Consider the following 27753-nt stretch of genomic DNA (forward strand, 5'->3'; position numbering starts at 1 on the left):
TCCTCCAGTGTGTTTAGTTGTCCTTTAAGGAAAGTCTCCTGGCAAATAGCTTTGCTTTCTCTTTTTGCTAGCAGCTATTATGAGTTTGATAATAAACAGTAGGATTTTCACCCAAAGGGCTCTGAAGAAGAGTGCTTGCACGCCTTGAATAAATCTTTGTTGGTTTTAAAGGTGCTACTGGACTCTGATTTTATTGACCCAAATGGGTGTCCAGCATCTGTCTGGCTTGCTTGCTTGCCAAAGAACATGGGATGCCAAGAGACAGCCAAAATCCCTGAGCTGTAAAGACCAGACTAGACCTCCATGGCCCAGATACTGGGTATGAGATATTGCTCTGTTTACAATCAGATCAAGTAGTTGGCAGCTGCTGCCTATATTGAGGTTTTACATTTCTTCACTTTTCTCTGGCCTCAGATGCAGCAACAAGGACTCTAGGCAATGCAAGCAAATCCCAAGCAAACAAAGATATTGGAAAAAAGCTTCACTGGAGATCTATGCATGGGAGTACAGCAGGCATGGTGCAGCTCTAGGCTACAATTCCAGGATAGAATCACAGAGTTGGAAGGGGCCATACAGGCAATCTAGTCCAACCCACTGCTCAACACAGGATCAGCCCAAAACATCCTAAATCATCCAAGGAAAGTGTGTATCCAACCTTTGCTTGAAGACTGCCAGTGTGGGGGAGCTCACCACCTCCTTAGGATCCTGTGCTGTATAAAACACCAAAGGAATCAACAGCTTGACCAGGGCTGGGCTCCTTTGCTTGCTTCCCTCTGGTCCCATTTGCCCATCTACCTAGCCCAGACAAACTTGAGCCTACTAGAGCTCAAAAGCTAAGCAAGGCAGAACCTGACTCATGTTTGGATGAGAGACCTCCAAGGACACTAGGGATTAATGATGCAGAGGCGGGCAGTGGCAAACCACCTCTGAGGGTCGCTTACCTGGCTGCCAGATAATCCTCGGATCGCTCACTGGGGTTTTTAAGGCAAGAGACCCTGCTTAGCTTCTGAGATCTGACAAGATCAGGCTAGCCTGGGCTATCTGGGTCACAGCTGCATGCTTCCCATCTGAAACTATACGAGCGGAGAAGACGGGCAAGCTGCAGCTGTGCAATCCTAAACCCCCTTCAAAGTCCATTGAAGTCAATAGGCTTTAAAAAGGTGTAACTCTAATTAGGACGGCACTTGCAGCAGGCACGCAAAGGCGTCTGGTAGCACCTTTAGACCCCCAAATATGTTTGTTTATGAAACTGCCTTAAAAAACAAAACAAAAAACAAAACAAAAAACGAACGGGGATCAGAGCAGCAGTTGACAGTCCCCCATTTCTTCCTTCCACAACAACCCTGTGAGGGAGGCAGGCTGAAACTGCTGGGCGTGACGGGCGAGCAGCTGGGCCGTGCCCTGTGAGCCCGGGACACGCTCTCTCTCCCCCCCCCCCTCCTCCTCCTCCTCCTCCTCGCAGACCGTCGGCTCTCCGGAGCGCGCCAGACGCTGGCAAAAGGCGCCTTCCCACGCGCGACGGTGCGCGCGCTCCGGCTAGCAGCAGGCAGGCAGTGGCGGGGGATTGCGGCTGGCCGTGGAAAGAGCGCACGATGTGACGGCGTCGCCGGTGGAGAGGTGAGTTCGGGGCTGCCCCTCGCCCCACCTGCCCGAAATCCTTCCTGCCCTCTCCTTTGCAGCCGCCTGAGCTCCGGAGCCGGAGTTCGGTGCGCCAGTAAAGTTAGAAGTGTTTTTTTTTAATTTCACCAAAAGTACGGGATAGCCTTACGTTTTCTCTCTCTCCTTGTTTGGCGGGGAGGGGAGAGGGGGAAGACATTGCTACAAAAGACGGATAGTTTCGTATTTATTGGAGCGTGAGAATTTGGAGGGGAATTGTTTTGTTTATGAATGGGACAAGTAAGAATCTTCATCTTTGCACGCTTTCTTCCAAATTACCTGTGTAAGTAGTAAAAAAAAAAAAAACTCAGCCAGAAATGAATGGTGTGTCAACAATTGTATGGAAGAGATTGATATGACATGTATGCAAAATGAAAAGTGAGTATTAAGCCTGAAAACCGTGAAAAGGAATGCCAGCGAATTCCAGATTTAGAGTCTGCTTAAAGTTATTCTTTATATATTGCAGATCTGTGAACGTAAATTCTCAACAAGTTAGTAAATCTGAATTTGCCGCAAGTGTAATTTTGCCGTTGGTTTTGGTCTAACTGTGACTTGTGCTGAAATGCTAACATCCATGCGACCACACTGCATCTCTCCTGCACTGCAACAAAATTAACCCTGTTTAAAAGACCCAATGTAGCTAGCTAGCATTTTATTGCAAGGAAATAACATACTTTTAAGGAGGGGGGGGTGTTTGGGGTATTGCTCTGGTGACATTTTCATCTCTCCATATATACCGCTTTTACTATTAGAGGGAGTTTTTCTGGCTTTACTGGAACCATTAATGTCTGCCAGGGAAGCAGAACATCCATTTACTTCAAGAGTTTTCTTATATCAGACTAAAGCTGCATAATCTCTTACATAATAAAAAATCATGTATGTTGAAATCTGTGTTCCCCCTGTTCTCCAGATTGTGTTAACTGTACTAATTAAGATTCATCCACAGTCAGAGACAATGTGTCATAGTGGTTTGAATACTAGTCTAGAATGACAATCACTCTTTTGTCTGAACTTCCTAGCAGGGCCATTTTATTTATTATATATTTATATACTGCCCTCTCCAAAGGCTCAATATAACGTTCAGTATAATGTTCTAAGTTCCTTGGGGGCGAGGGAGTAGGATAAAAATGTAATAGAATAAGTTGGGCCAAACCATGTTGCTCTGTCTTTCTGGGTACATAAGCCCCCTAACAAGAAGAAGAAGAGTTGGTTCTTATATGCCGCTTTTCCCTACCCGAAGGAGGCTCAAAGTGGCTTACAGTCACCTTCCCATTCCTCTCCCCACAACAGACACCCTGTGGTGTGGGTGAGGCTGAGAGAGCCCTGATATGGCTGCTTGGTCAGAACAGTTTTATCAGTGCCGTGGTGAGCCCAAGGTCACCCAGCTGGTTGCATGTGGGGGAGCGCAGAATCGAACCTGGCATGCCAGATTAGAAGTCCGCACTCCTAACCACTACACCAAACTGGCTCTCTAAGGTATGTGGTTATAATTTTGCTCTTCAAGTTTCCAAAGAGCTAATAAGAACAGCCTGTGAGCTGCACTTGAGTATTCTCTCTGCCAATAATAGTAGCATCATTCTGTCCCGTCATGAACTCAAGATTTTTCAGTCAGCATACAGTATGCAAATAATAACTTTGTTTTGTATCACTCATTCTGCTTCCGTCTGTTTATTATTGTACTGCTTTTACGCCAGTCTCCTCTCTTGCATTTGGTCCTCGCAACAAAGCTGTGAAGTAGATTAGATGAGATGACCATGTGTTGCTGGTCAGAGGTGACCAGGTAAACTTCCATGGTAGAGTGGGGACTAGATCCTAGTCTGACACTCTAGTCATCTTAGCATACTGGCTTCTGTTGGCTATGGGGAGGTGCAAACAGTTGCTTAGCTGATTCAGTTCTTATCCCCTGCCACTATGGATACTCAACCTGACTCTTTTCTCCCCTAACACTTACCTGGATAGCCCAGGCAAGCCCAATTATGTCAGAGCTTGGAAGCTAAGCAGGGTCAGCCCTGGCTAACTCTTGAGAGGGCGACCAGAATTCCAGGGGCAGGCAGTGGCAAACCACTTCTCAACACCTCTTGGCCGGCAGCCAGACAATCTTAGGATCTCCTGCCTACATAACATACATGCCATACAATAAATAATCATATGTATTATTATTTTATTAATTATTAAATTTATTGGCCACTCCTCCCTAGGATGGGCTCAAGGTGGCTAACATCAATGAAACATATATAATAATCAACAGTACTTTAAAAAAAATTAACCTAAAACACACACACACACACACGTGAGCTCCAAATCTGACCACTAGGTCAGAAAAATTCTGGGACAGATCTTTATAGCCAGGTTTCAAATTTCAGGATGGATTTCAGGGGAATAGCTTTCAAATTTTCAAATTTTCAAATTTCAGGGGAATAGCTTTCACATCCTTTTGAGAATTTGCCAGACATGGTTTATAGAATTTCAATTGATTGCTAAGATCCCGAGGATTCTGAATTCTACTTCTGATGCAGTGGCATGGGTCCATGCTCCTACTCAGCCATTGGCTATCTCTTGTGCCCAAGGACAACCCCTTACCATCCCCTTGCCAACCCCTTACCATCCTTCGTGTGTAGCAGAGTTGTTCCATGCAGGAAAAAAGAAGCAGAGTTCCTCCACATTTATGAATTGTCATGTTTGCATCCCACCTTCTGCTCTCCACAAGAGCGCAAGAGTTAATCTCATTTTCCCTGCTCCAAAGTTGGCTGTGCTATTTCAAGGTCACACCAATAGCTTCATGAAAAGGGCAGGGGGTTTTAGGCTTCCTTTTATACCACACAGACTTTCTTAATGGGGCACTCAGAATCTTCCTTCCCTAAACTTTCCTGACAGAAGATACAATCACATCATCAATATGAGGTTCTCCTGCACTGGATAAAGCAAGGAATCCTGTTCCAGAAAGGCCTACGGTTTAAGATTTGAGGATTCTAATCTGGAGAGGATTTTGAGGATTCTAATCTGGGGTGTTCCCTACTCCTCCTCCACACGAAACCAGCTGGGTGACTTTGGACCACTCACAGTTGTCTCAGAGCTCTCTCAACCCCACCTGCTTCACAAGGTGCCTGTTGTGGGGAGAGGAAGGGAAGTAAATGATTAGTTATTACCCCTTCCCTTGGGATATGGTTTGGGGTGTGTAGTTCCGCTGCCGCTTGAGCTTGGGTTGGGTTGGTCTTTAGGTGGGATTTTATTGTATTAGTGGTTTTACGGGTTTTTTTATCGAATGTGACCCGCCACGAGCCTCAGGAGAGTGGCAGGCTATAAGTTCAATTATTATTAATAATAAATAAATAAATAAATAAATAAATTGTAAACCACTCTGAGATTCCTTAGGGTAGAGAAGTGAGGTATAAAAACCTCTTTTTGTCTTCATCAGCTTCTCATCCCCGGTCAAAATGCCTGATCAGTTCAAATGTCACTTGAGGTGCCTCTGTCCACCCATCCATAGGAGCCCCCTCCCACTTGGTCAGCGACACACACTCAGTTCTGTCAGAACTGCCTCAAATGGAATACTCAGACTGAGCATGCAGATTATTTCTCCACGCTCACTCATCTGTGTAGTGGAATAGCTGGCATCCGATAGCAGAATCGTACCAGATGCTGCAGACAACACAAGGCTAGTTGATTCACGCCTGAAGCTTGCAATCTTTGGCCACATTGCCTGATTAAGTGATGGCACATCTTTGAGTTAGCCTCAAGGAATCCAGGTTGGAGCCAGAACCCTGGCAGGAAACAGACTTTCCACAGGGATCTCTATGAAGCACGAGGGGTACACGTATTGAGGCCTGGTAGTGGAGGGACCGGAGTGAAGCCTGCCCTAAACATTTGCACACCCTCATCTTACCTCTTGTCTTTCAAGAGAGGAGGCCGTATCCCGCCAAATCAGTGTTTCATAGGATGTCACCACATAAACTATGGCTAATATATTTGATTCAGAAATACTTAAGTGGAATTGTACCATAGTACTTTGTTAGTCTTCAAGGTGCTACGGGACTCTTGCTCTTTTCTGCTGCAGACAGACTAACTCAGCACTCATTTTTTTCTATCAAGATGGCCTTTGGCAAGTCATGTTCTTTAAACAACAGTCTCCTGTCCTCAGCTCCTGGCTCTCAAACATCTGTTTCGGAGATATGCTGATGATCTACATTAATGGAGAACTCCTCCGACTGCTAGCATACATCAGTAGCAGTCAGGGTCGGACTATATATATTAAAACTTGCATGCAACACTTTCTTAAAATTCTTGAGTTAGAACGTAAGATTTTGGATAATAAACACAAGCTGTTTTCACATGCGAGGCCTTCGAGCATCTCTTGCTTCGAGAGAGTTCATAGTGTGAATTAAAGCCTTTTGGACAGCTCACACTCCTATTATGAATGCTTCTACGGTGATTTTTGTTCCCTAAATAATAAGAGATTACCCCAAAAAAAGTGCAAGAAGGGTTCAGGGGTAAGAGGCTTATGAGGCTCAATGTGGAAATACCCTTAATACGTGTATTGCTGACTCAGGATCCTAAGAATGTAAGCCCTGGATTGCTGTTTTTCCCCTCAAGTGCATGCACACAGAAGCTTCTACCCAGAATTAGAATTGGTTGGTCTAAAATAGGGGTAGTCAAACTGCGGCCCTCCAGATGTCCATGGACTACAATTCCCAGGATCCCCTGCCATCTCAGATGGTAGGGTGAAGGAGCACATGGAAAGACACTTTCAGACCAGGGTTTCTTCCAGCAACAGAAGTTGTAAGTCAAAGCCAGCTTCCTGCAGTTATCAAGAACAGTTCGGTAAAATACTACACGGGGTATATAATTAGTTCCTAGTTTTAATCTGGAATTAACTAGCCCTACCGTTCCTGCCATTTCGATGTTCAGAAGTGTGGAACAAGTCAGAAAAGTTACTTTAGTGATAATGATACATTTCATGTTTATTTACAGAAAATAAATAGGTTTATTTACAGAAAATGGATAAGCATGACATATAAACAAATAGGATCTTATTTAGAATTGACCTTCTGCGGGAACTCTGGAAGGGGGTCCACGGCATTTCTCCTCTGGCCTTAATGGACAAGCTTAGGGAACTGGCTACTTCCATTCCACCCCCTTCCGAGCATGAATTCTCTCATGGTTTCTTTGCCTGGGAGGGGGCAAAGTTTCATCCTGCTTCAGTAAATGTGTTATTTGGTACCACAAATTACCTTCTTTAATTGCTTTTCAGATGCTCAATCCAAATTTCCGTGCTTGCCAACTGAATGCATTGTCTAAGCTGAGCAGTGAATTCTAAATCCATGTGACCTCAGTCATGTCGACTCAGTCCCCATTCCTCCACATGCAGCCAGCTAGGGGACCATAGGCTAATCCCAGTCCTAGTAGTACTGTTCTCACATATCAGTCCTGTCAGTCCCATCCATCTCACAGGGTGTCTGTTGTGGGGAGAAGAAGGAAAGGCAATTGTAAGCCTCTTTGAGAGATAGTGTGTTTAAAAATTTGAAAAACATGATGTCCACCTTTTTAATGTGTGTTTCTGTTCTTATCTAAAGCCTGATATCTATAGCTGCACTACAGACTCATTCCAAGTAGGCAAAGTTTTGACAGTAACATCCAATTAATCCAGTGAACTAACATGCTTATAGGCTCTTTCTTAGAAATTATCTAAGGAAATAAGTATAACTCTATCTTGCCTAAGCATGCAAGTACACAGTCATAGAAGTAAATCCATATGACCCCTCCCCCCCTTTAGTGGACTTTGGTTATATGTTTTTGCAAGTAATGTGAAGCTGCCCCTTCTTGCTTGCATGTTTGTTCATCCTAAGGAAGATTTTCTATTTCTTCAAATGCAATCTTGGCTGCTTCAGTCAGCTTGGTATAGCATCTAGGACTATGGAGTCCCAGGTTTGAATCTCTACTCCACCACAGAGGCCACTGGGTGACTTTAGGCTTATCTGCATACTCTCCATCTCACCTAACTCACAGTATTGTTGCTCTTTGGGTACCCATTGGAGAGAACTGGAGAGAATGAATGGATGTAGACTGAGCTAACTTTGCATGGGGTTGCCCTGTTGCTCTCTTGAAACAACCCGGAAACTGCTACCGGGAACAGACACTGTTTGGGGTCCCAGTCTAAAAAGAGCTTGTTGCTGTCTTCTTCAGCTGTCTCCCTGAGCTGTCCTTATAATAGGGAAATGCTGCTTGAAATTAGAAACTGGCTGCTGGCATGCCAGCAGCTAACTTGTCAGCCAAATGAAGGCATTAAAGCTACCGCTTATAAAGGAGAGCAGACAGGACTTCTGGCCCGCTCTCATCAATTAGAGCTATTCAGAAAGTGAACCCGGCAGCTGTACCAGTCTGCTGCAATTTGGTTCCCTTTCCCATCACAATATTGGTTGTCCTGTTGACAGTCTTCCGTTCCTCCGGAAGCAGCTTAATTTTGCAAAGTTCCCCCCCCCCCACTTTAATTTCCTTTCTTGCTTGTAACAGACATCTTCCAAACAGGAAAAAGATACTATTGAGATATCAAAGCTAGATAGCGAGATTTAAGTTGCACCTTAGAGACCAACAAGATTTGCATTGCATGAACGTTTGATAGTCAAAACTTATCAGGTATTATCAGGTATCTGCTGAAGGGAGCTTTGATTCTAAAAACTCATAACCTGAAAATGTTGGTGGTCTCTAACTTGCTCTGGGATTTGAATCTATCTCTTCTGCTGTAGACCAATACAGCTACCCTATGAAGCCAAGTTAAATAGTAATTGAATCGACATATAAAATTTCCTTTGACTTGAGTCACATCATTGGTTCATTAATCACAGAGTTATCTGCTCTGACCTAGGAATGGCTCTTCAGGGCCTCAGATAAAGAAAGGTCTTTTCTAGCACCTGTTGCCTAAGATCTTTTACCTGGATATGCCAGGTAAACTCAGGATGTCAACATGAAGAGAATGTGCTCAGCCATAGCTTTTCCCTTTGTGTGCATGCTTCTTTGTGGAAGTGCTTACGAACTTTTTAACATACCTGTAGCTGGAACTTCTTGAATGTGAGTCTAACTATGATTTTTTCCTCACTAATTTCTTGCATATTTCAAATAGAAGTTATCATAAATTATCTGGGATCAGGAATCAGCTATAAACCATGCGTATAGGTGGTGAAAAGCCAAATAGGCTCTGAAGAATTCTGAAGTCCATTTCTCCAGACTGAGTGAAACAAAATGGCAAATGAGATTATATGTAGTTGAGCATAAAGAAATGCACTGAATTAAAAAAAAACCTTCACTTCACATAGATGTTGAATGGGGCCTGAATTTTTAGAAGAGAGATCATGAAGTTGTGGAAGATAACTCAATGAATAGGTCAACTCAGTATAGAACAAATGTGAAAAATTTTGTGGTGGGGGTTATTCAATAAGGAACTGAAAATAAAATAGACAGCACAAAGACTTTATCATGCCTTTACAGAAATGTTTCATGCAGCTGAATTTGAAACTGTATAAAGCTCAAGCTAACCCATCACAAAAAGAATATAGAGATAGGGCTTAAATGAATAGGGTATGTGTAATCTGTTATCAGATCTCACATCTTTTTCTTACGGAAAAGCAGTTAGGGGAGGAGCTGGCTGGGAGCAGAATTATGCTACTGGGTTAGAGCTGTATCCTTGTGCCATTGCCCAGGACTCGGCAAATCTCCCCCCACTTGCTGGCAGGTTGTGATGATGTCACTTCTGACACATATCTGGAAGTGACATCATATCATAACATGACATTGAGACAGCTCTCTAGGATTTGGGGAAAACTCTATGGTGTACTGTAGAGTTTTCCCTAATCCTAGAACAACACCTTGACGTAACACCAGAAGTACTCTTCTGGTACTTGCCAGAAGTGGCACAGAGCATTGGACTGGATGCACCTTTGGCTTGATCCAGCATAGCTTCTTGTAAGTTCTTATGGGAAGTTTCATTGCCAGCATGGTGACATTTCCCCTGTTCCTGTGCCCCCCCCCCCCGATTGTGTTACTTGCCAGCCATCAGTTGGCAACCTTACCCAGATAGAAATTCTCCTTGCACAAACTGCAATTTATCTTTGTAAGGAAAAAGGAAAAAGCAGCTTTCTGCAGGGGTTAGTAGCTGTTCTGGGAGCCAATTTTGCAGAAAGGCTGCTGATACCACTGCTTTTAAGGTAAAGGAAAACACCTGAAGATCTGACCATGGCTTGCCAGCGTCTCATCAAAATGACCCCTTGGAAAAAGTACACAAAAGGACTATCAAAATGATGAAGGTGTTGGTGTTCGTTCCTCACAAGAAAGAGCTAACACATTTGGCCTCTTTATTTAGAAACAGGTCAATTGTCAGAACCTGATAGATGATTATACACAGGGATATCCCACCTGGGGATTCCCTGGAATTACAGCACATCTCCAGGCAACAGAGATCAGTTCCCCTGGAGAAAATGGCTGCTTTGGAGGGTGGACTCCATAGCATTATCCACCACTGAGGTCTCTCCTCACCTACTCCTGGCTCCACCCCCAAAGTCTCCAGGCATTTCCCAACTCATAGCTGACAACCCTGTGCATGCAGGTGAAGGTTCATACCTTGCATAAAACATTGGCCTTAAAGGTGTCACTGGACTCCAACTTAGTTCTGCGGCTTGAGACCAGCATGGCTACCCAGCTGAATTTACACTCACAGGATACTCTTTTCTTCAAAACAAGCTTGAGGCCACCCAATGAAATAGAATAGTGGTAGATTGAAGACAGACACTACTATGTACTTCTTTATCCAGTATGCAGCAGTATATTTTGGACAACAGTTATTATAATGTTCTGTAAATATGATTTGGGTTAATTGTTATTACTGTTTCGGTTAGTACTCTTTTGAGTGTCTAAAACTGAACTCAAGCGTCTGTACCTGAATCCACTGCCAGAACAGGTGGCCTTGAGGAATGGCCAGGATCAGAGATGTTCTCAAGCACTGCACTTCCAGCAAGTGCCTGAGGCACTGCATTGCCCAAGCAAGACTGATCCCGTCAGATCTCAGAAGTGAAACAGGGCTGACCCTGCCTAGCATTTGGATGGGAGACCTCCAAGGATTTGGATGGAGTTCCCCCAAAGAACACCAGGGATCGTGATGCAGAGGCAGGCCATGGCAAACCACCTCTGAATGTCCCTTGCCTGGCTGCTCAACAATCCTCTGATCTCCTGGCTATGCTACATATGCCATATGATAAATAAAAAAACCTGCCGTTGCAGAAAGGAAGCCGGGGCATACATAAGGGGCCTGGACAGAAGTTCCCTGGCAAAGACAGAATGAGACAGATCTAGCAACTGGCAGGGGAAAGGGCTGTACAGAACTATTGATTTTATTTATGTTACTTAATTTATATCCCACTTCCCCTCCAAATGCGAACCCAAAGTGGTTTACAACATTTCTTCTCCGTTCTATCCACTCAGCATCCCTATGAGGTGGGTTAAACAGAGTGTTTGACTGGTTCAAGATCACCCAGCAAGCTTTCATGACAAGTGTGGACTTGAACCTGGATCTCCCATCAGGAATCATTACACTATCTTGGCAACTTGTATAGTGCGCATCGTGGCTTGTGTGTTTCAGCTGCCGTTATGACTACATCAGATTGGGCTCTATCCTTCTTGGCACCTTTAAAGCTTCATTAATGTCAAAAGGAGTCCCTTTCAAATAACTACCTGAGATAAAACACAACGTTGCCAAACCGGATTAGAGTGAAGTGCTTTGGAATGAGCAGTATTGCTATCTGGTGTTTTCTAATAATTTTAATGAAAATAAATTCATTTGTTGTTGTTGTTAGTTGTGAAGTCGTGTCCCCTCGCGACCCCATGGACAATGATCCTCCAGGCTTTCCTGTCCTCTACCATTCCCCGATTCATATAGCCAGTTTTTTTGTTTGTGGTATATAAATAAGGCCTTTCTTTATTCACTTTTAGGAAATAATTGGATTTTTGGAGCTGTCTTCAGCAATGTGCACCTTGGGCTGGAGTTTCAAAGCCCTCTTTGTAATGATATCGTGCAGGTAAGAACTGGTATTCTTCTTAATGTTTCTTATAGTTATCCAGGCATGCAGAATATTTTGGGGTTTGATGAAAGATTACTTTCTAGACAACGAAGATAGCAAAGCCAATTTTGTGTGCCTGTCAATGCCATACCCTTTCCCGCTGTGCACTGAAATGCCCACTTACTGTTGTTTCTTGCAGCTGCAAAACACAATAGCTTATTTGCTCCTCTGTGAATCTAGTCAGTTACCACACCTTTGTGTTTTTAGGGGCAGGGGTATTTGCATGTGATTTCCCCCTGCTTGCTTGTGACAGGGCATGTTTATCCCTGAAAGCTGCACAGAAAGCTTGTGTGCACTTGCGTGCACATATGGTGCCTTCTGTTGCCAGGGGTGGTGGATGGTTTCTGACAGTCTGGGCATTTTCATATGCAAGACTCCAATTGCCTTTGAGCTTCTTGTCATGTTTATAGAAACATTTAATGGCTGCTAATAAGTAGAAAGTGGGAAAGACGTACTTGCTGCTGGATTATGCAAGATCTGCAGTGTGTGTCATTGAGCAGAATATAAAGAGCGTCCTGGAAGAGGGCTTTGGAAGAGATGTGTATTTAGCATAGTTGGAACAGGAACTTCCTAGCCTTTTCCAGATAAGATCTTCTAGCATCCTGATTGACTCATCTGGGACATCCTGATCCTTGAGCACACTCCCTCCCTGATTGCCTCCCCAACAGTCTGAATGCAGAAGAACAGAAGAGTTAGTTAGTTCCCCCCCCCCAAAAAAAAGTTGTTTCTTTTCTTAAGAAAACTTTTTAATTCTTTTAAGAAGTCTGGTGCTTTGCCTTTCTTGCATATTCAAACTCTGCAAACACTTGCAGCAGGCAGGAACATACTGGACGACATGGAAGTTACCCTCTGATTACAGACCCGATTGAACAAAAGACGTTCAATTTTTAACCCCAATCAAATGAGTGTGATGGAAAGGGAAAGAACTGCAGGCCTAAAAAATGAAATCCTATATTCTACAATGGGAGTTTAATGTGGATCGTACACCTGAAAAGGTGTTGTCATCTTGACAGCCCACTTAAAAGACACAATGGTGTGGCACAGTAGGTGTCTTTCAAATTGCATTGCAAAACATGGCAGGTAACAACAATCGTGAAAATCCCACTTTGTATGAGGCCCAAACAATAAAGAGTCCTATGGCACCTTAGAGCAGGGACCCTTGAGGGTCTGGAGGAGCTCCGGAGGAGGTCTGCCGCCTTCCCCTCCTGTCTTAATGGACTCAACGACAAGCTGGCTGCTTCAATTGCTTCCCCTCCAGAGCGTGAGTTCTCTTGTGGTTTCTGTGCCTGGGAGGGAGCAGAACCCACATGCCCACTCCCCTCTTAAATCACCCGCTGCCTCTCCTCACTCAGTCCTCCGCACGCCTGTCTGTCAATGCAGGTGGTGATGGCACTTTCGGTGACATGGCACTTCTGGGGGGGGGGGGGGAGGCGTGGCCAGCTGACATCACTTCTGGGGTTCCTCAAAGTCTGACAAATTATTTCAGAGGCTCCTCCATGGTCAAAAGATTTTAAAAGACTGCCTTAGACACTGCCAGTGCAACCCTAAGCAGAGTTCTACATTGTTATTTTCATGTTGCTTTAGCAACAGTTTGTAAACAAAGGGTGATGCTTCTGTAATTACACTTCATGGATTCTCCTTTGCTTTGCTGTTTCTTTGTTTATCTATGTTAAACTTGGTGCAGGGGAGGGGATGGATTTGGGGGAGATTAATAGAAAGAAATATTATCCTTCAAGAAAGAAACAACGTCTCTGCATTATCTCCCTTCGGGAACCTTGACGAGTGGATTTCATGGTGTGTAAGAAGCAGCTTCATTATAACGGACAAGGAAGGTCTACCGTTACACAACTCACAAAAGCAGTGAGCGATAAACAGAACTCCTTTTGAATGTTGTGCAGTTAACTGGGGCAGGGGTAGCAAATTTGGGAAGGACACCAGCCTGATAAGAATACGGGCCGTTTTGTTATATTTAGTTTTTGAGGCAATATTGCCATCGCCTCAGTACTAGGAAAGCAGCAGTTTTCAGGGACAGCAATAGGACTGTGTTATCAGGTTGCCCATAAACACAACCTACCTTCCTGTTCTTCTTCCCTGTCAGATTAATGAAAGTCCCCCCAGCTGAAGGAAAAGGTGAAATTCTTCCTCCTACCATACAGAAAATAATGAAAGGATATAACAAGTATCTGCGGCCATTTTTTGACAGTAAGTAGAACATGTGATGTGACTGGAATTATCCGTTTGATACCATGCGACATCTGAAGAATGAGAAATGAGCTCATAATAGGAACCATACTGGTCCTTTATCTCGGATTCCATTGTACGATTTTGAAAGGATATGATGTTCTTTATTATGGGACTGTCAGGCTTTAATTCTCTTTCTACAGTATGGTCCTTGCTGTCTAGCAGACTGGCTCATGTGATCTAGATGCTCTTATAGTGGTCCACAGACAAAGTACAGAAACTAGCCTAGTAAGTGCTTGGTGGAGTGGTTAAGAGCACCGGCCTCTAATCTGTAGGACCAGGTTTGATTCACCACCCCTCCACATGCAGCTAGCTCGGTGACCTTGGGCTAGTCACAGTCCTGTTAGAGCTGTTCTCACAAAGCAATTCTGTCAGAGCTTTCTCATCCCCACCTACTTTACAGGGTGTCTGTTGTGGGGAGAGGAATCATAGAATAATAGAGTTGGAAGGGATCTCCTGGGTCATCTAGTCCAACCCCCTGCACTTTGCAGGACACTCACATCCCTATTGCTCACCAACTGTAACCTGCCACCCCCTTGAACCTTCACAGAATCAGCCTCTCTGTCAGATGGCTATCCAGCCTCTGTTTTAAAATTTCCAAAGATGGAAAACCCACCACCTACCGAGGAAGCCTTTTCCACTGAGAAACCGCTCTGTCAGGAACTTCTTCCGGATGTTTACACGGGATTTCTTTTGAATTAATTTCATCCCATTGGTTCTGGTCTGTCTCTCTGGGGCAAGAAAGAACAACTCTGCTGCACCCTCTATATGGCACCCTTTTAAATACTTGAAGATGGTTATCAGATCCCCTCTCAGTCGTCTCCTATCCAGGCTAAACAGACTATGCTCCCCCAACCTTTCCTCATACGTCTTGGTCTCCAAACCCCTCCTCATCTTTGTTGCCCTCCTCTGGACATGCTCCAGCTTGTCTACATCCCTCTTCAACTGTGGTGACCAAAACTGAACACAGTACTCCAAGTGAGGCCAAACCAGAGAAGGGAAGGTGATTGTAAGCTACTTTGAGACACCTTTGAGGAATGAAAGATGGGGTATAAAAACCAATTCTTCTAATACATTCCCCTGAGTAACATAAAAGTTAAGCTTGTGCCATGTGATGTCTGCAGTATATGGAATATAATGTAAAGTAGGGCAAAATGCTGCATTATCAAAGATTTCTTGGCTTTTTTTCACCACCTGCTGAAGAAACAATCCATTTTTTAGTCTAGAGAAAAAGAGAAAAAGGCTTGCTTCATCAGCAGTGTTAGCAGCTGTAGTGGAAATGTGAAAGAAACTCTTGCTGTAACAGAATTTTCCCCATGGCTGTGTGAGAAATTGTCACATTTACATGTTGGGAATCACATCTTTCTGAACCACCTCCTTCCTCAATAAATTAGAGTGAAAAGTTCATATTGGAGTACACTATATAACACCATTTGTAGCTGCTTCAAATTAATGGGATACACTGAATCTCACTTTAATTTTGATTTAATTCTACCAAAACTATTTATAAAATAGATGAGCAGATCCACTATGTCTTGGGTCTTTGGCTAATATCTCTGGATCAGGTAAACAGATTGTGAGATATTTGGTTTCAGCCAGAGACATAGTCTAAATATGCCAACTTGGAATTGGGAAATTCCTGGAGGTTTTGGGGGTGAAGCCTGGAGAGGGACCTCAGTTGGGGTATAATCTGTCTGTCTGTCTGTCTGTCTGTCTGTCTGTCTGTCTATCTATACCGCCCTCCCCGGAGGCTCAGAGCGGTTTACATTATAACAGAGAACAATACATAAAACAGTCTGTAGAACATGTATAACTGATAACTAATAATTGTAACCAAATAACAACACAGTATAACAGTAAACAATATAGTAATACAAACAGGTCCAGGGCTTATTGATGGGATTCTGAGGTGGGGGGGAGCAGGGGCCCTTGGTCGCTGATTGATTATGTCTGGTTTCGGCCAAATGCCTGGTGGAGGAGCTCCTTTTTGCAGGCCCTGCGGAACTGTTTAAGCTCCGTCAGGGCCCTGATCTCCTCTGGGAGCTCGTTCCACCAGGTAGGGGCCAGGACAGAGAATGCTCTGGCCCTGGTCGAGACCAGGCGGACTTCTTTAGGGCCAGGGATCCTTAGCTGATTGGAGGCAGTAGAGCGCAGAGCTCTTTTGGGGGCATAGGCGGGGAGGCGGTCCCTCAGGTACACTGGGCCCTGACCGCGTATGGCCTTGAAGGTAATTACCAGAACCTTTAGTCTGATCCGGAATTCAACTGGTAACCATTGCAGCTGATGGAGAATAGGCCGGATATGAGACCTCCACGGTGTTGCTGTGAGGATCCTGGCTGCTGCATTTTTTTTTTTTTTCTAATAAGATTTTTATTTTTGTTTTCCAAGATTAAAGATAATAAAGTACAGGCAATCTACATTGTTAATACAGAAAAAGAAAGGTTATGCTCTTCATTTGATACATTTAGTCCCCCGTTTCAATCCCCTTTTGTAATATTTAAAGATAATACAATGCAAATAATCTACATTATTGATACAGAAAGAAAAAGATTATGTTCTTCGTTTGATACACTTGATACCCCGTTTCAATCCCCTTTTAATTTATTTTCTTAGGTAGATCAGATAAGAGCCCCATTGTTCTTGAAAAGCCTCTTCTCTTCATTTAAATTATAAGACTCCACATGGCTACAATATTATAGACTTTTACCCAAAGCTTATAAACTTTTTCACCTTTCCACCACATTTACCACATTTACCACATGGCTGCTGCATTTTGAACTAGTTGTAGTTTCCGGGTCAGGGCTAAGGGCAAGCCTGCGTAGAGTGAGTTACAAAAGTCCAGTCTAGAGGTGACCGTCGCATGGATCACTGTGGCTAGGTGTTCCGGGGCCAGGTAGGGCGCTAATAGTTTGGCTTGGCGGAGATGGTAAAATGCCAGCCGCGCTACCTTTGTGATCTGGGCCTCCATTGTGAGGGAGGCGTCCAGAATCACGCCTAGATTCCTGGCGGAGTGAGCCGTAGAGAGCTGCACGCCATCCAGGGTGGGCAGGCTCGCTTCCTCACAAGGACCCTTCCTACCTAGCCACAGGACCTCCGTCTTTGAAGGATTGAGCTTCAGACGACTCTGCTTGAGCCATCTCGTCACTGCTTCCAGGCAGCTGGCTAATGCTTCTGGGGGAGAGTCAGGGCGGCCATCCATCAGGAGGAAGAGCTGGGTGTCATCTGCATATTGATGGCAACCCAGCCCAAACTTCCGTACCAGTTGTGCGAGAGGGCGCATGAAGATGTTGAATAGGATAGGAGAGAGAACCGCTCCCTGTGGGACTCCACAAGTAAGTTGCTGGCGGTCTGATGTTTTCTCTCCTATTGCAACCCTCTGTCCACGATCCTGGAGGAAGGAGATCAGCCATTGAAGGGCTGTCCCTCGTATTCCAGCATCAATGAGGCGGTGAGCTAAAAGCTCATGATCGACTGTGTCGAACGCTGCTGAAAGGTCTAATAATATCAGCAGTGCCGACCCGCCTCGATCCAACTGGCGACGGAGGTCGTCCGTCAGGGCGACTAGCGCTGTCTCTACCCCATGGCCAGGCCGGAAGCCTGACTGGGATGGGTCTAGGACCGAAGCTTCTTCCAGGTATTCCGTCAGTTGGTTTGCGACTGCCCTTTCTATCATCTTGCCCAGAAACGCTAAGTGCGAAACGGGCCTGTAGTTGTTAGGCTCTTGTGGGTTTAGAGATGTTTTTTTCAACAGTGGACGTACCACAGCCTCTTTCAAACCCTCCAGGAATTCTCCTGTTGTAAGAGATAGGTTGATTATCTCCCGGAGGGGGCCCTTTATCTTTATGCTAGCTGTTTTTAGGAGCCAGGATGGGCAAGGATCTAGTTGGCATGTAGTTGGTTTTGTTGTCGCTAGAATCCTGTCCACTTCGGTCAGCGTGAGTCGTCTGAAGTTACTCATAGTTTTCTCCAAAGACAGCCAAGGGGCCTCTAGTTCACTTTTTGTATCTAAGGTTGGAGGGAGGTCGTGGCGGAGTGTCAAGATTTTGTCCGCAAAATGACTCGCAAATGCCTCACAGCTGATGTCCAATTGGCTACTGTTTTGTTGCCCTTCAATCAGGGCAGTGAGGGATCGAACTACCTTAAACCTTAATGCCATGGATTCCACCTTTAAAAGTATCCATTTTCTTCCAGTGCACTGATCTCTGTCTTCTAGAGCAGCTGTCCCCAACCCCCGGTCTGGGGACCAGGACCAGTCCATGGATCAGTCGGTACCGGGCCACGTCTCCTCCTTGTCCTCCTCCCGGCTGCTGCCTCGGGGACTGCCCTGCTACTCTGCTGCCAGCTCACCTTTGGTGCTCTCCGGCAGCCACCATGGCTGGGGCTCCCCCTTGTCGTGGCACTGTGCAGCTGCTGGTGCCTGCTGGAAAGCAAGTGGAACAGGGGCCCAGGTGGTGGCGGCGGTGGCGATGGCGGCGGCGTTCCTCAGCAAAAGACTACCCCCCCCCCGGGCCTCAGTAAAATTGTTAAGCATTGACCGGTCCCCAGTGATAAAAAGTTTGGGGACCACTGTTTTAGAGGATAGTTTTGTTCCAGGAAAGCTCCAGGCCCTGATTAGAAGTTAGCAATCTGAATGTGAACACATGACTTGATGACTCAGTTGAATATTGGATCTCTGTGTAAAAGAATACATGAAAGTTCCACATTTAGTATTGATCTCTGGCATTAGTTCTTCTTGTGGCTCATTCATAGAAATTGTAGAAATCAAATTATAAAATGTGTGTGAGCAGCCACACCATGTACTGCAGAAGTAGATAACAAGATTAGTTTTCCAGTTATGGACATTTTTACTGTTATTGTCACCCTTATTTCATTATTCCTGTTTCCTAGTTGCGGATTGGTAGTCAGTAATTGTGCTAAACAGCATTATTGGCATTTGAGCACAACTGCTGTTTCTGCTGTTCAGCATCCATTTTCTTTTATTTAATTGCACCACTTACTGAAATATCTTAATGTGGCTATTTCCAGCCTTTGATTAGTAAAAAGTGTCAGTGTTGTAGGCAGACAGCTGTAGATTATAGTCTTTGGGCTTCTTTTTCTGGCAAAAGATATTTTCTCTTGCTAGACTTGAAGAAAAATAAAAGTAATAATTCTGTTTGTGTATCAATCCAGAGTTTGTTGGAAAGCAGTCAGATCTATTTAATGATGGTAAACTCTTAGCCATTATTATTTTTGCTGTACGTACAGATGCCAATCCCCAAGTGGGACCTGAGGACCTACTGGTTTTGCAGCTTATCTCTAGGTGGCAGAGATCAGTTTCCCCTGAAGCAAATGGATGCTTTGGTGGAATCCACTGAGGTCACCCAGCCTCCAAGCCCGCCCACTCCTAGCTCCACCCCCAAAGCCTCCAGGTATTTTCCAATCCAGAGCTGGCAATTCTGGCATATGGATTTACAAAGCAAAGAAAGGCAAGAATTCTGTAGAAGGAAGAATAACATTCAATAAATCCTTAAATGCCATTGAAAGGCCCTTATGCTTAAATTTCCCTAAATTCTAACCAGTTTTATTGCAAGATGCATGAATTGTGAAAGGGGACGGTGCAAGAAGACATAAGATGTCAGAACAAAGGTCTATCTTGTCCTCTTTCTTCCAGTCAACTACATGGCTCTGAAAAGCCTTCAAGTAGAGCACAAAGACCAAAGCTTTCCTCTCTTGTTGCCTTCCCCACAGCAGCTGGTATCTAGATCCTGCTTGTGAACATAGGTGTTCTATTTAGTCATTCTGCTTAATAGCTGTTAAGGGACATATTCATTTAGTACTACAGTCTTTAGCACCTGTTTATGCAAGGAAGCAGGTAGGCAGAAAAAGTCATAGAATGGTCAAACTGCAGAATAAGACAATGGAAGGTGAAAGGAGACAGTCACAGGGAGCAGTCAGGTCCATGAAATTAAGAATAAAGTCCACGGGGAGGGACAGATGGTAGTAATAAGTGGAGAAAGAATTTACTTTGATCACTGATTAGGGTTGTCAGTTACCTCTTGGCAACCGGTGGGGAGTGGAAGGGGGACATAGTGGGAACAAGGGCCTAGGCTAGCGTTACTGGTGATGTAGGGATGTCACTTCTGGCATACACAAGAAGTGGCATAATCATGTCACTGGTAGCATGGCAACACTCTGATATTTGGGGCAGAAACTCTATGGTGGAAGTCTTTTTTTTTTAATAATAGAGTATTTGGCCCAATACCAGAGTGACCCTGTATTGTTGGCAACATGATGATGTCACTTCTGGTGTTCTCTAGCAGTGATGTCACTATGCTGCTGGCAGCAAATCCCCTGCCAGTCATCTGATCAGTGCTAGGGATGTGGAGTCCCAGAGCAGGGGATCTACGGCCCCAGTAGGGGTCTGGCAAGCCTACCAGTGATGGATGTCCCCAGACCTGTTTGTGTTTGGAATCTTCAGCATATAGTGCCATCAACTTTTCTGAAGTGCCTTCATGTTTATACCGTGTGATCTCACCTGTCACTTTCTTGTTTAACATTAAGAATGTAGTGTGATGTGTAGAACTCGTTACACCCAAGGTAGGAAGTCAGGAGAAAACTTAGTGAACAGCTAGATTTGAGTTCAGTAGCTCCTTATTGAACAGTGTTCTGTTTTGTATGAGCGTATTGTTTTATTTTTTCTTGATTCTCAATAAAATGCAATGGCTTGTAGGAGTCCATGTTCTCTTAGGATTTTCGTATTGTTGTGAAATCTGTGTAATTTTAAAAAATTACTTTAATTCCCCCGAAAACATGGCTTATAAACATGGCCAGGCTTGTTGACTATTATTGAAATTAATTCTGAAACACATCTGTTGATGAGGTCCACTCTCAGCCATTTAACCCTGCGTTACGTTAGCATCACCTCCAATAGATTCATAGAGCATTGCTTTTAATAAATAAATAGATATTTATTTTTGTAACCCGCTCTTCCTTAATACTCAGGACAGGTAACAACATGGATTCAACAATCATCATAATCAATAAACATCAACAAATCCTATATAAATACAATTAAAACATTCCATTTCCATACCCCACAAATCTTCTCAGTCCCAAGTTTTCTGCAGAATTTGTCACTTCCCACCCATGTCACTTTGGTCCATCACAATTCCATTGGGAAGACTTAGCCAGTGTCTCTTGTTCCTGATTTATGGTTGATCAGTGTCAGCAGCCCTTAAGTTCTTACAGGCGCAGTGAATTAGGTAGCTTATCAAGCTCATCTGCAGAGTGATCACATGATAGCCCCGAAGCCATTACACTGCTGACTGACATCCAAGGAACCAGGTGTTCCAGCAGAAAAGCTTTCTTTCCGCAGCGTTGCATCTGGGGAAGGCTGAAAGTTGCATCTTTCTGCATTCTTCTTACTATGAAAACAGGAGTCTCGAAGCTGAAAAAGGACAGAAACACAAGGCTAGGTCTCTCTCCATTGAATTATAATCTAAAGTGGCATTGATGATGGTTTCATAGACATGAGAGAAAAAGATCAACTGTAAATGCGTAACTAGCCACAACTTGTCATTTATAAGAACTGATAATCCTGGAGGGCCCTATCCCATCCTACTCCGTACAATATTCCTGTTAAAAACCAAGCACATTCAGCTAATGAGAACCAGACAAGGATGCTTATGAAAGGTAATTGTGTTAATATGGGGCAAATTAGGTTGCCCTCAGAAATAATGCCAGGATTTTTATTGTTAATTTTTATTGCTGCTACTTGTTTTGATTTTTATTATTGCTGGGCTCAACTACATTATATTATTTTATTTATTGTTATTATTGCTCCTGGCTTGCTCTATTTGTTTATGCTCTGCTTTTCTCCCCTGTGAGTACCTGAAGTGGCTTACATCATCCCCCTGTTCCCTGTGAAGGGGATTACATTCAGAGAGTGGCCCGTGGACACCCAGTCAGCTTTCATGACAGAGCGAGGAGGGATATATTTATTTATTTATTTATTTTTGCTTTGATTGACTGTCACTCCTCCACCTTGCCAGCTCATCGCGGTTTACAGTAAAACCATAAAATCCCACGTAAAATACAAGATACAAATACAGCAAAATCCAATATATATCCTCCCTCCCTCACCTGTTCATGCCTGAGAGCAAGGCCAGGCATGCTTCCCGAGGTCCAGGGACAGCCAACAGACTCAAACCTGCAGATCAGAGAGCTCTGGGGGGGGGGGGGCTTAAGGAGACAAGCAGTCCCTCAGGCCTAGATCTCAACCCCTGGCTGACTTCATATTGTGGGTTTGTTGTTTATATGTTGATAGTTAGAGTTTGAAATTTTTAAGTTACCCTGAGTGTGTTCATGCAGAGAAATGGGAAAGAATTTGTCTACATACACGTAGTATTTAAATCTACTTAAACTAAATTAACATTTATATCCTTTCTGAGGGCAGAAAGACAACCTAGGCAGCTAACGAATTAAAACATGCATGGTAAAATCACTTTAAAGAAAAAGAAAAGGATTGAGTAATTGACCTAGTTTAATGATCTTTTTCTTTCCTTTCCCCCCCCCATCAAAAAGCAACCTGTGAAACAAGGATTAATTAATTGTTTCCTGTCAAGGAAACCCTACCAATGAAAAGGCTTCAGAAACATCTTATTAGTTCCTTTTGCATTGGCACCTCTGCTACTGATCTCTGTTTGCCTCTGAAATCTCTTCAACATTATGTTTCGTAGCCCAGAAAGTACACAGAAAGCCCTGCTACTGTAGAATTAGGAGGTTGAATGTTTATAAATGGATTCGGGAAATCCTGGCACAAGGCTGAGAAAGTAGCTAAGCGCACAGTTATTGGCTATGGTCAACTGAATCCCAAATTGTTTGAATTAAATTGAGTGTAAGATATGTGGCCATTGTAGACTTTTCAGCTGGAAAACATTCAGCTATCCCTTTTGCCACCCCAACTAAAAACCATTCTAAGTCCGATGACCAACTAACCCTCTCCCCACCCCTCTGTTCAACAACAGACACCTCAGGGGAAAAGATGTAATGGGAGGAGAACCTGATTTCCTGGCCGAACTGTAGAAGGATCCTCCATCTTCTTGCCACCCAGCCTCAACCAAATGCCCGGTAGAGGAGCTCTGCCTTGCAGCTGTGGAATGTGGAGAGAATGGGCTTCTGCTCCCCTTCCCAGTGCTGATTCCCAATCCTGAAGTGGCCCCAGGGACCCACCATTTGTTCCTTGCATGAATTATAGCCTGTTTTTTTTATTTGTGTTGTTATTGTTTTGTTTTGCCTTCAAGGCATTACTTAATTATGGCAACCCTGTAGGGTTTTCAAGGTAAGAGGCATTCAGAGGTGGGTGGTCACTGCCTGTCTTTGCATTGAAACGTTGGACTTCATGGTGGTCTCCCATCCAAGTGCTAAAGAGGGCCGACTGAAATTTTAAGAACTTTGGTTATATTTAAATGGTAGAATTTGCTTGCATTGTACAACTGGCTTTCAAACTGAATGTGGTGACAACCCAATATATCAATTAGCTCAGTTTTATATGACACAAAAGGTAGATTACAATAATATTGAACCAACACATGAAACAATTTACAATTGCCCAAGAATTAATTTTGTATGTTTTTAAATCTCTTTCAGATGGCCCTGTCTCAGTAGGAATGAGTATGGATATAGCAAGCATTGACACAATATCAGAAATAAACATGGTATAGTAGTTTATGGTTTTCTTATGCCTGATTCATTTCAGCAAGGTGCTTTCTTATTTTCAACCAGGAGGAGAGGTGACCATGCATTTTGCTGACCATGTGGCACAATCAGTTCTAGATCTGCTCCTTATTGATTAATAAATTGTTTTTTTAATGCATCGGATAAATAGATATACAGTCTTGGTTTCAATATCTTTGAAAAACGTGTCCTGTGTTTTCTAGGATTACACAGCTACCATATTCCTCAGACAGCGGTGGACTGATGAACGCCTTTGTTTCGAGGGTAACAAGAGCTTAAGCTTAGATGGACGCCTTGTAGAAATGCTTTGGGTTCCAGACACCTTTATAGTGGATTCAAAGAAGTCTTTTCTTCATGATATTACTGTTGAAAACCGTCTGATAAGAATATATCCCAATGGAACAGTCCTCTATGCCATACGGTATGTTTACCACTGATAAGTCATTCTGCTTTACCAAAACTCTTTTTAGGATTGATTTTTAAGTGAAATGGACACCATCAGACGCGGTTAACTTCTGTTGTATCAGATAAATGGCCACAATTTGTCTTTTGGTTCTAGATTAATACGTCATCTAACGGAGCTGTTTTCCAGGCATGGGATCTGATGCGGATGTGGAAATCCCCCCTTTGTAAAGCTTCCCCAATAGTTTTGGTACAGGTGTGAGAGTAAATATCACATATGTCACGTATACACACACACTATATGGAATTGCAGTAAAGTTTCAGCAGCATAATTTATGTTTGTTGTATGAGTCACAAATTACTTCTGCACTTACCATCTATATTGCTCTTGGAATACCTTATCAGCAGGGACCATTATTTTAACACAAGGGCTTCTTGGTCTTTTTATTATCCCATTCACTGGGGATCGCGTAGTCTGTATGATGACATTAAAATTATGCCCCGTAACCAATCACATTTCATGATGAAATGATGTCTGAAATTCTCATCAGAGATGTGTTTTCAGTCCTCATTCTGAATGGGCCATGTAGGGTTTTTTATGTGTTTTGTCTAGGAAAAGGGAAGATCTAACATAATCAGTGCAATCCTACACAGAGCTCATTGATTACAGTGGCTAGAGTAATTCCGCATGGAATTAAACATTACAAATAAAGCAAATGGACATTCCTAATCTCATTTTAAGCTCTGAATATGAAAATGTGGTGGGTTATTAAAATCAAACTAATTACAAAAATATGTAATATTAAACATATCTGCTATTTCCTGAAAAGAAATGTGAGATAATCATGGTCAGTTTTATGGGAAACAAAAGTGAGCAAGTCTTTCCCACTCCCACCCTGTAGGGTTCATTTGTGTTTGTGCTGACGTGGTTACAGTGAGAGCACATTCTCCTGGCCTGTGTCCAGCACAGCACGCAATGTGGTTACAGTGAGATCACAATGCGTGATCATCTCCTAATACCTGACCTTTAAACATTAGACAATAGGGCTTGTAGTTAACAATGTATTGCTAACAATGTATCAGCATACAGCTGTGCAAAAAACAAATTACTATGCATATATGCAATAGTAATTTGTATGTTTCAATAAAAAACAGGCTCTCGAGGAAATCAGGGGAGCTGGCTAGACCAACTCCGTGTACGTGTGTATCATTCCAACACGACCCCTCCTAGAATTTCTGTCCCTTTTAAAGTTTCATAGGTTGCTTATTCTTCCTATGGGTATGAATTCAAGCCCTCGCACCATAGCTGCTTTTGCCACCCATAGATGTTTTTATCTAGTGCTGAGACAGTACTTAATATATCATCCAAAAACATCAGACCAAGGGTACAGTCAGAAGGTACAAGGATTTCTCTTCGTTATATATATACAGCCTGGTTCCCAGCTATAAAAAGTCTTGAAATTTATAATTAGTAGTAGAATTTGCCAATGTTTCTTGCAAAAGAAACAGAGAAATCATAATACTGGGATTTTTCCAGCTTTCTTTTCATTCATCAGTTAATTTTTTATCCTTAGCCATATGTTTTGCCTTAAAAAAAACAGCTCAAATAAGCAGGATAACTTGATTCTATTTTGGGTATTCTGGGTCATTGCATAGATTGTAACCATCTGTACTTTGCTTTTAAAGGATAACCACAACAGTTGCATGTAATATGGATTTGACTAAATACCCTATGGACAAACAGACGTGCACCTTGCAACTGGAAAGCTGTAAGTCAAATTATTGCTTGCATAACGGAAAAGGTAATACAGTTGCCAGGATTGAAAGGATGGATTTGTCTGTAGATAGAGGTTGCTATAGGTTAGAACCGGCATGTCCACACAGTAGTCAGCTGGGCATGATTTATGAGTTAGTGTTAGGGTGTGACAGCTTCCAATAGCTTCTCTGTGTAAGCTCTTTTTTTCTTCTTTGCCCCCCTGAGTCAGCCAGATCGTTAGTTATGGCCTGGATGGCCCACACTAACCTGATACTGTCAAATCTCAGGGTTGGCCCTGGTTAGTATTGGGAGGGAAAACTATAAAGGAAGCACAGAGGCAGGCAACAGCAAACCACCTCCTAACACCTCTTGCCTGGAAAGCCATACGGGGCCGCCATTAGTTGATCATCACCTTCCAGCATCACCAAGTTCTTCTCACAAATTCCTTACTGATGGGAAAACAAAATCTACCCAGCTACAGTTATGCATGTGTTTGAAAATTCTAGATAACGGTCTTAAGGAAGTAGGGGGAAAATAATCTTAGAGAGTCTTGGAGAAAGTACTAGGTGAAGAAACATTCAGAACAGAAGAACTTTTCCTTGTTGCACAAGCTCTCCCCATAAAAGGTAGGTAGATCCATAGGTAGACAGATAGATAGATGATAATACAGTTAAATGAACGCTCATATGTGTCTTATGCCGGGTAGTTTCCGTACTCAAATCTCAGTTTTCTTTTTCACAGACTAGTTACTAGTGCAGTTTGGCTGCAGTACTAGCACAAATCCTATTAGCAGTCTTAGCACTGGCCAGAATTATGGCCCTTTTCATGATGCCAGATACTTTCTCTCCTTGGCCTTAGTTCAAGGCTGCTAAAGGAGAAAACAGTACTTCCGGTCAGGAGCCCCCTCCCCTCAAGCAACATCCCAGTTTTGTATTAACTATCACGTTTTCAGGGGTGCAATCCTACACAGAGCTACACAGGTGCAAGCGTTGAAGAGCTGCTGGCTGACACTCTCAGGATGTGGCTTAATTTCTGCCACCATTCATGCATGCAAAACTTGATTGCACAATTCTTTACCAAAAGGGAACCACAAATTCCTTTTCAGAAATTAAGCAAACATTTGATCTGTTATATTCTATAAAAACTCCTCATAAACATTGGAATGTATACATCAGACTTCAGCCCTTCTCTAGGGATCATGATCATAATGCTGCTGATTTTAAAGTCTTCTAAAAATAGGCATCAGGTGGGGATATATTGTACAGAATAACAAACTATCCAGATACGATGCCTTGGAGAGATGATGTATTACAGCTCCTAGATACTGACCTGTGTTGTTTACTGTATATCTTGTAAAAACTGGATAATTTTGCTTGTCTTTATTCTCTTTAAAATAATCTGCTAGTCTCATTTTCCTAAATAGATATTGTATCTCAGCCATTAATTAGAATTCATTAAAGACAATTCTATTACATTTACAAATGCCTACTTCTGAAACCTAGATCTGCATTTAAGCCTCTAAACACCAATCCCAGAGTCCAGGCTTTTAAAGAGCTAGTCCTAGAAGACGTGAAAAGGTTCAGCCAAATGGAAACAACAGTGTGGCAAAATTTAAGCCACCTTGAAAGGGCCACACTTAGTTCCTTATGCCAATACACAGATGTCAGGGAAGCGTTATATCAGGGAAGCGTTAAGACAATTAAACCATGGTTCACATTCCATTAAAATTCAGGATAATCCAGTGAAAATGATCAAAAATCAGATAGTGGAACTAACACAGGAAAGACTATTAGAGAATTATATTGACAAAAACATTCATGATTATTTGTTACAATCTGAAGGGACAGTACCTCAGTTCTACTTAGCCCCTCCTAGCATAGCCAG

At 43.2% G+C, this 27753-nt stretch overlaps 1 protein-coding gene across 3 annotated transcripts in view; it reads left to right on the forward strand.

The window, feature by feature from the left end:
• The first annotated feature begins 1475 nt into the window (after nucleotides 1–1475).
• Nucleotides 1476–27753, forward strand: part of LOC143843698 (gamma-aminobutyric acid receptor subunit pi-like) — a 47422-nt gene continuing 21144 nt past the window's right edge. For 2 of the 3 annotated variants that reach the window (XM_077350195.1, XM_077350197.1), the window contains exons 1-6: nucleotides 1476–1617; nucleotides 11629–11714; nucleotides 13855–13958; nucleotides 23625–23692; nucleotides 23915–24132; nucleotides 25800–25882. In XM_077350195.1, the coding sequence (XP_077206310.1) occupies nucleotides 11662–11714; nucleotides 13855–13958; nucleotides 23625–23692; nucleotides 23915–24132; nucleotides 25800–25882 (526 nt within the window). In that variant the 5' untranslated portion in view covers nucleotides 1476–1617; nucleotides 11629–11661. Of the gene's footprint in view, nucleotides 1618–11628; nucleotides 11715–13854; nucleotides 13959–20351; nucleotides 20574–23624; nucleotides 23693–23914; nucleotides 24133–25799; nucleotides 25883–27753 lie in introns of those variants that run through there. The other variant, XM_077350196.1, reaches the window with a different exon arrangement.

This window comes from Paroedura picta, chromosome 8, assembly GCF_049243985.1.
Source record: "Paroedura picta isolate Pp20150507F chromosome 8, Ppicta_v3.0, whole genome shotgun sequence".
NCBI lineage: Eukaryota > Metazoa > Chordata > Lepidosauria > Squamata > Gekkonidae > Paroedura > Paroedura picta.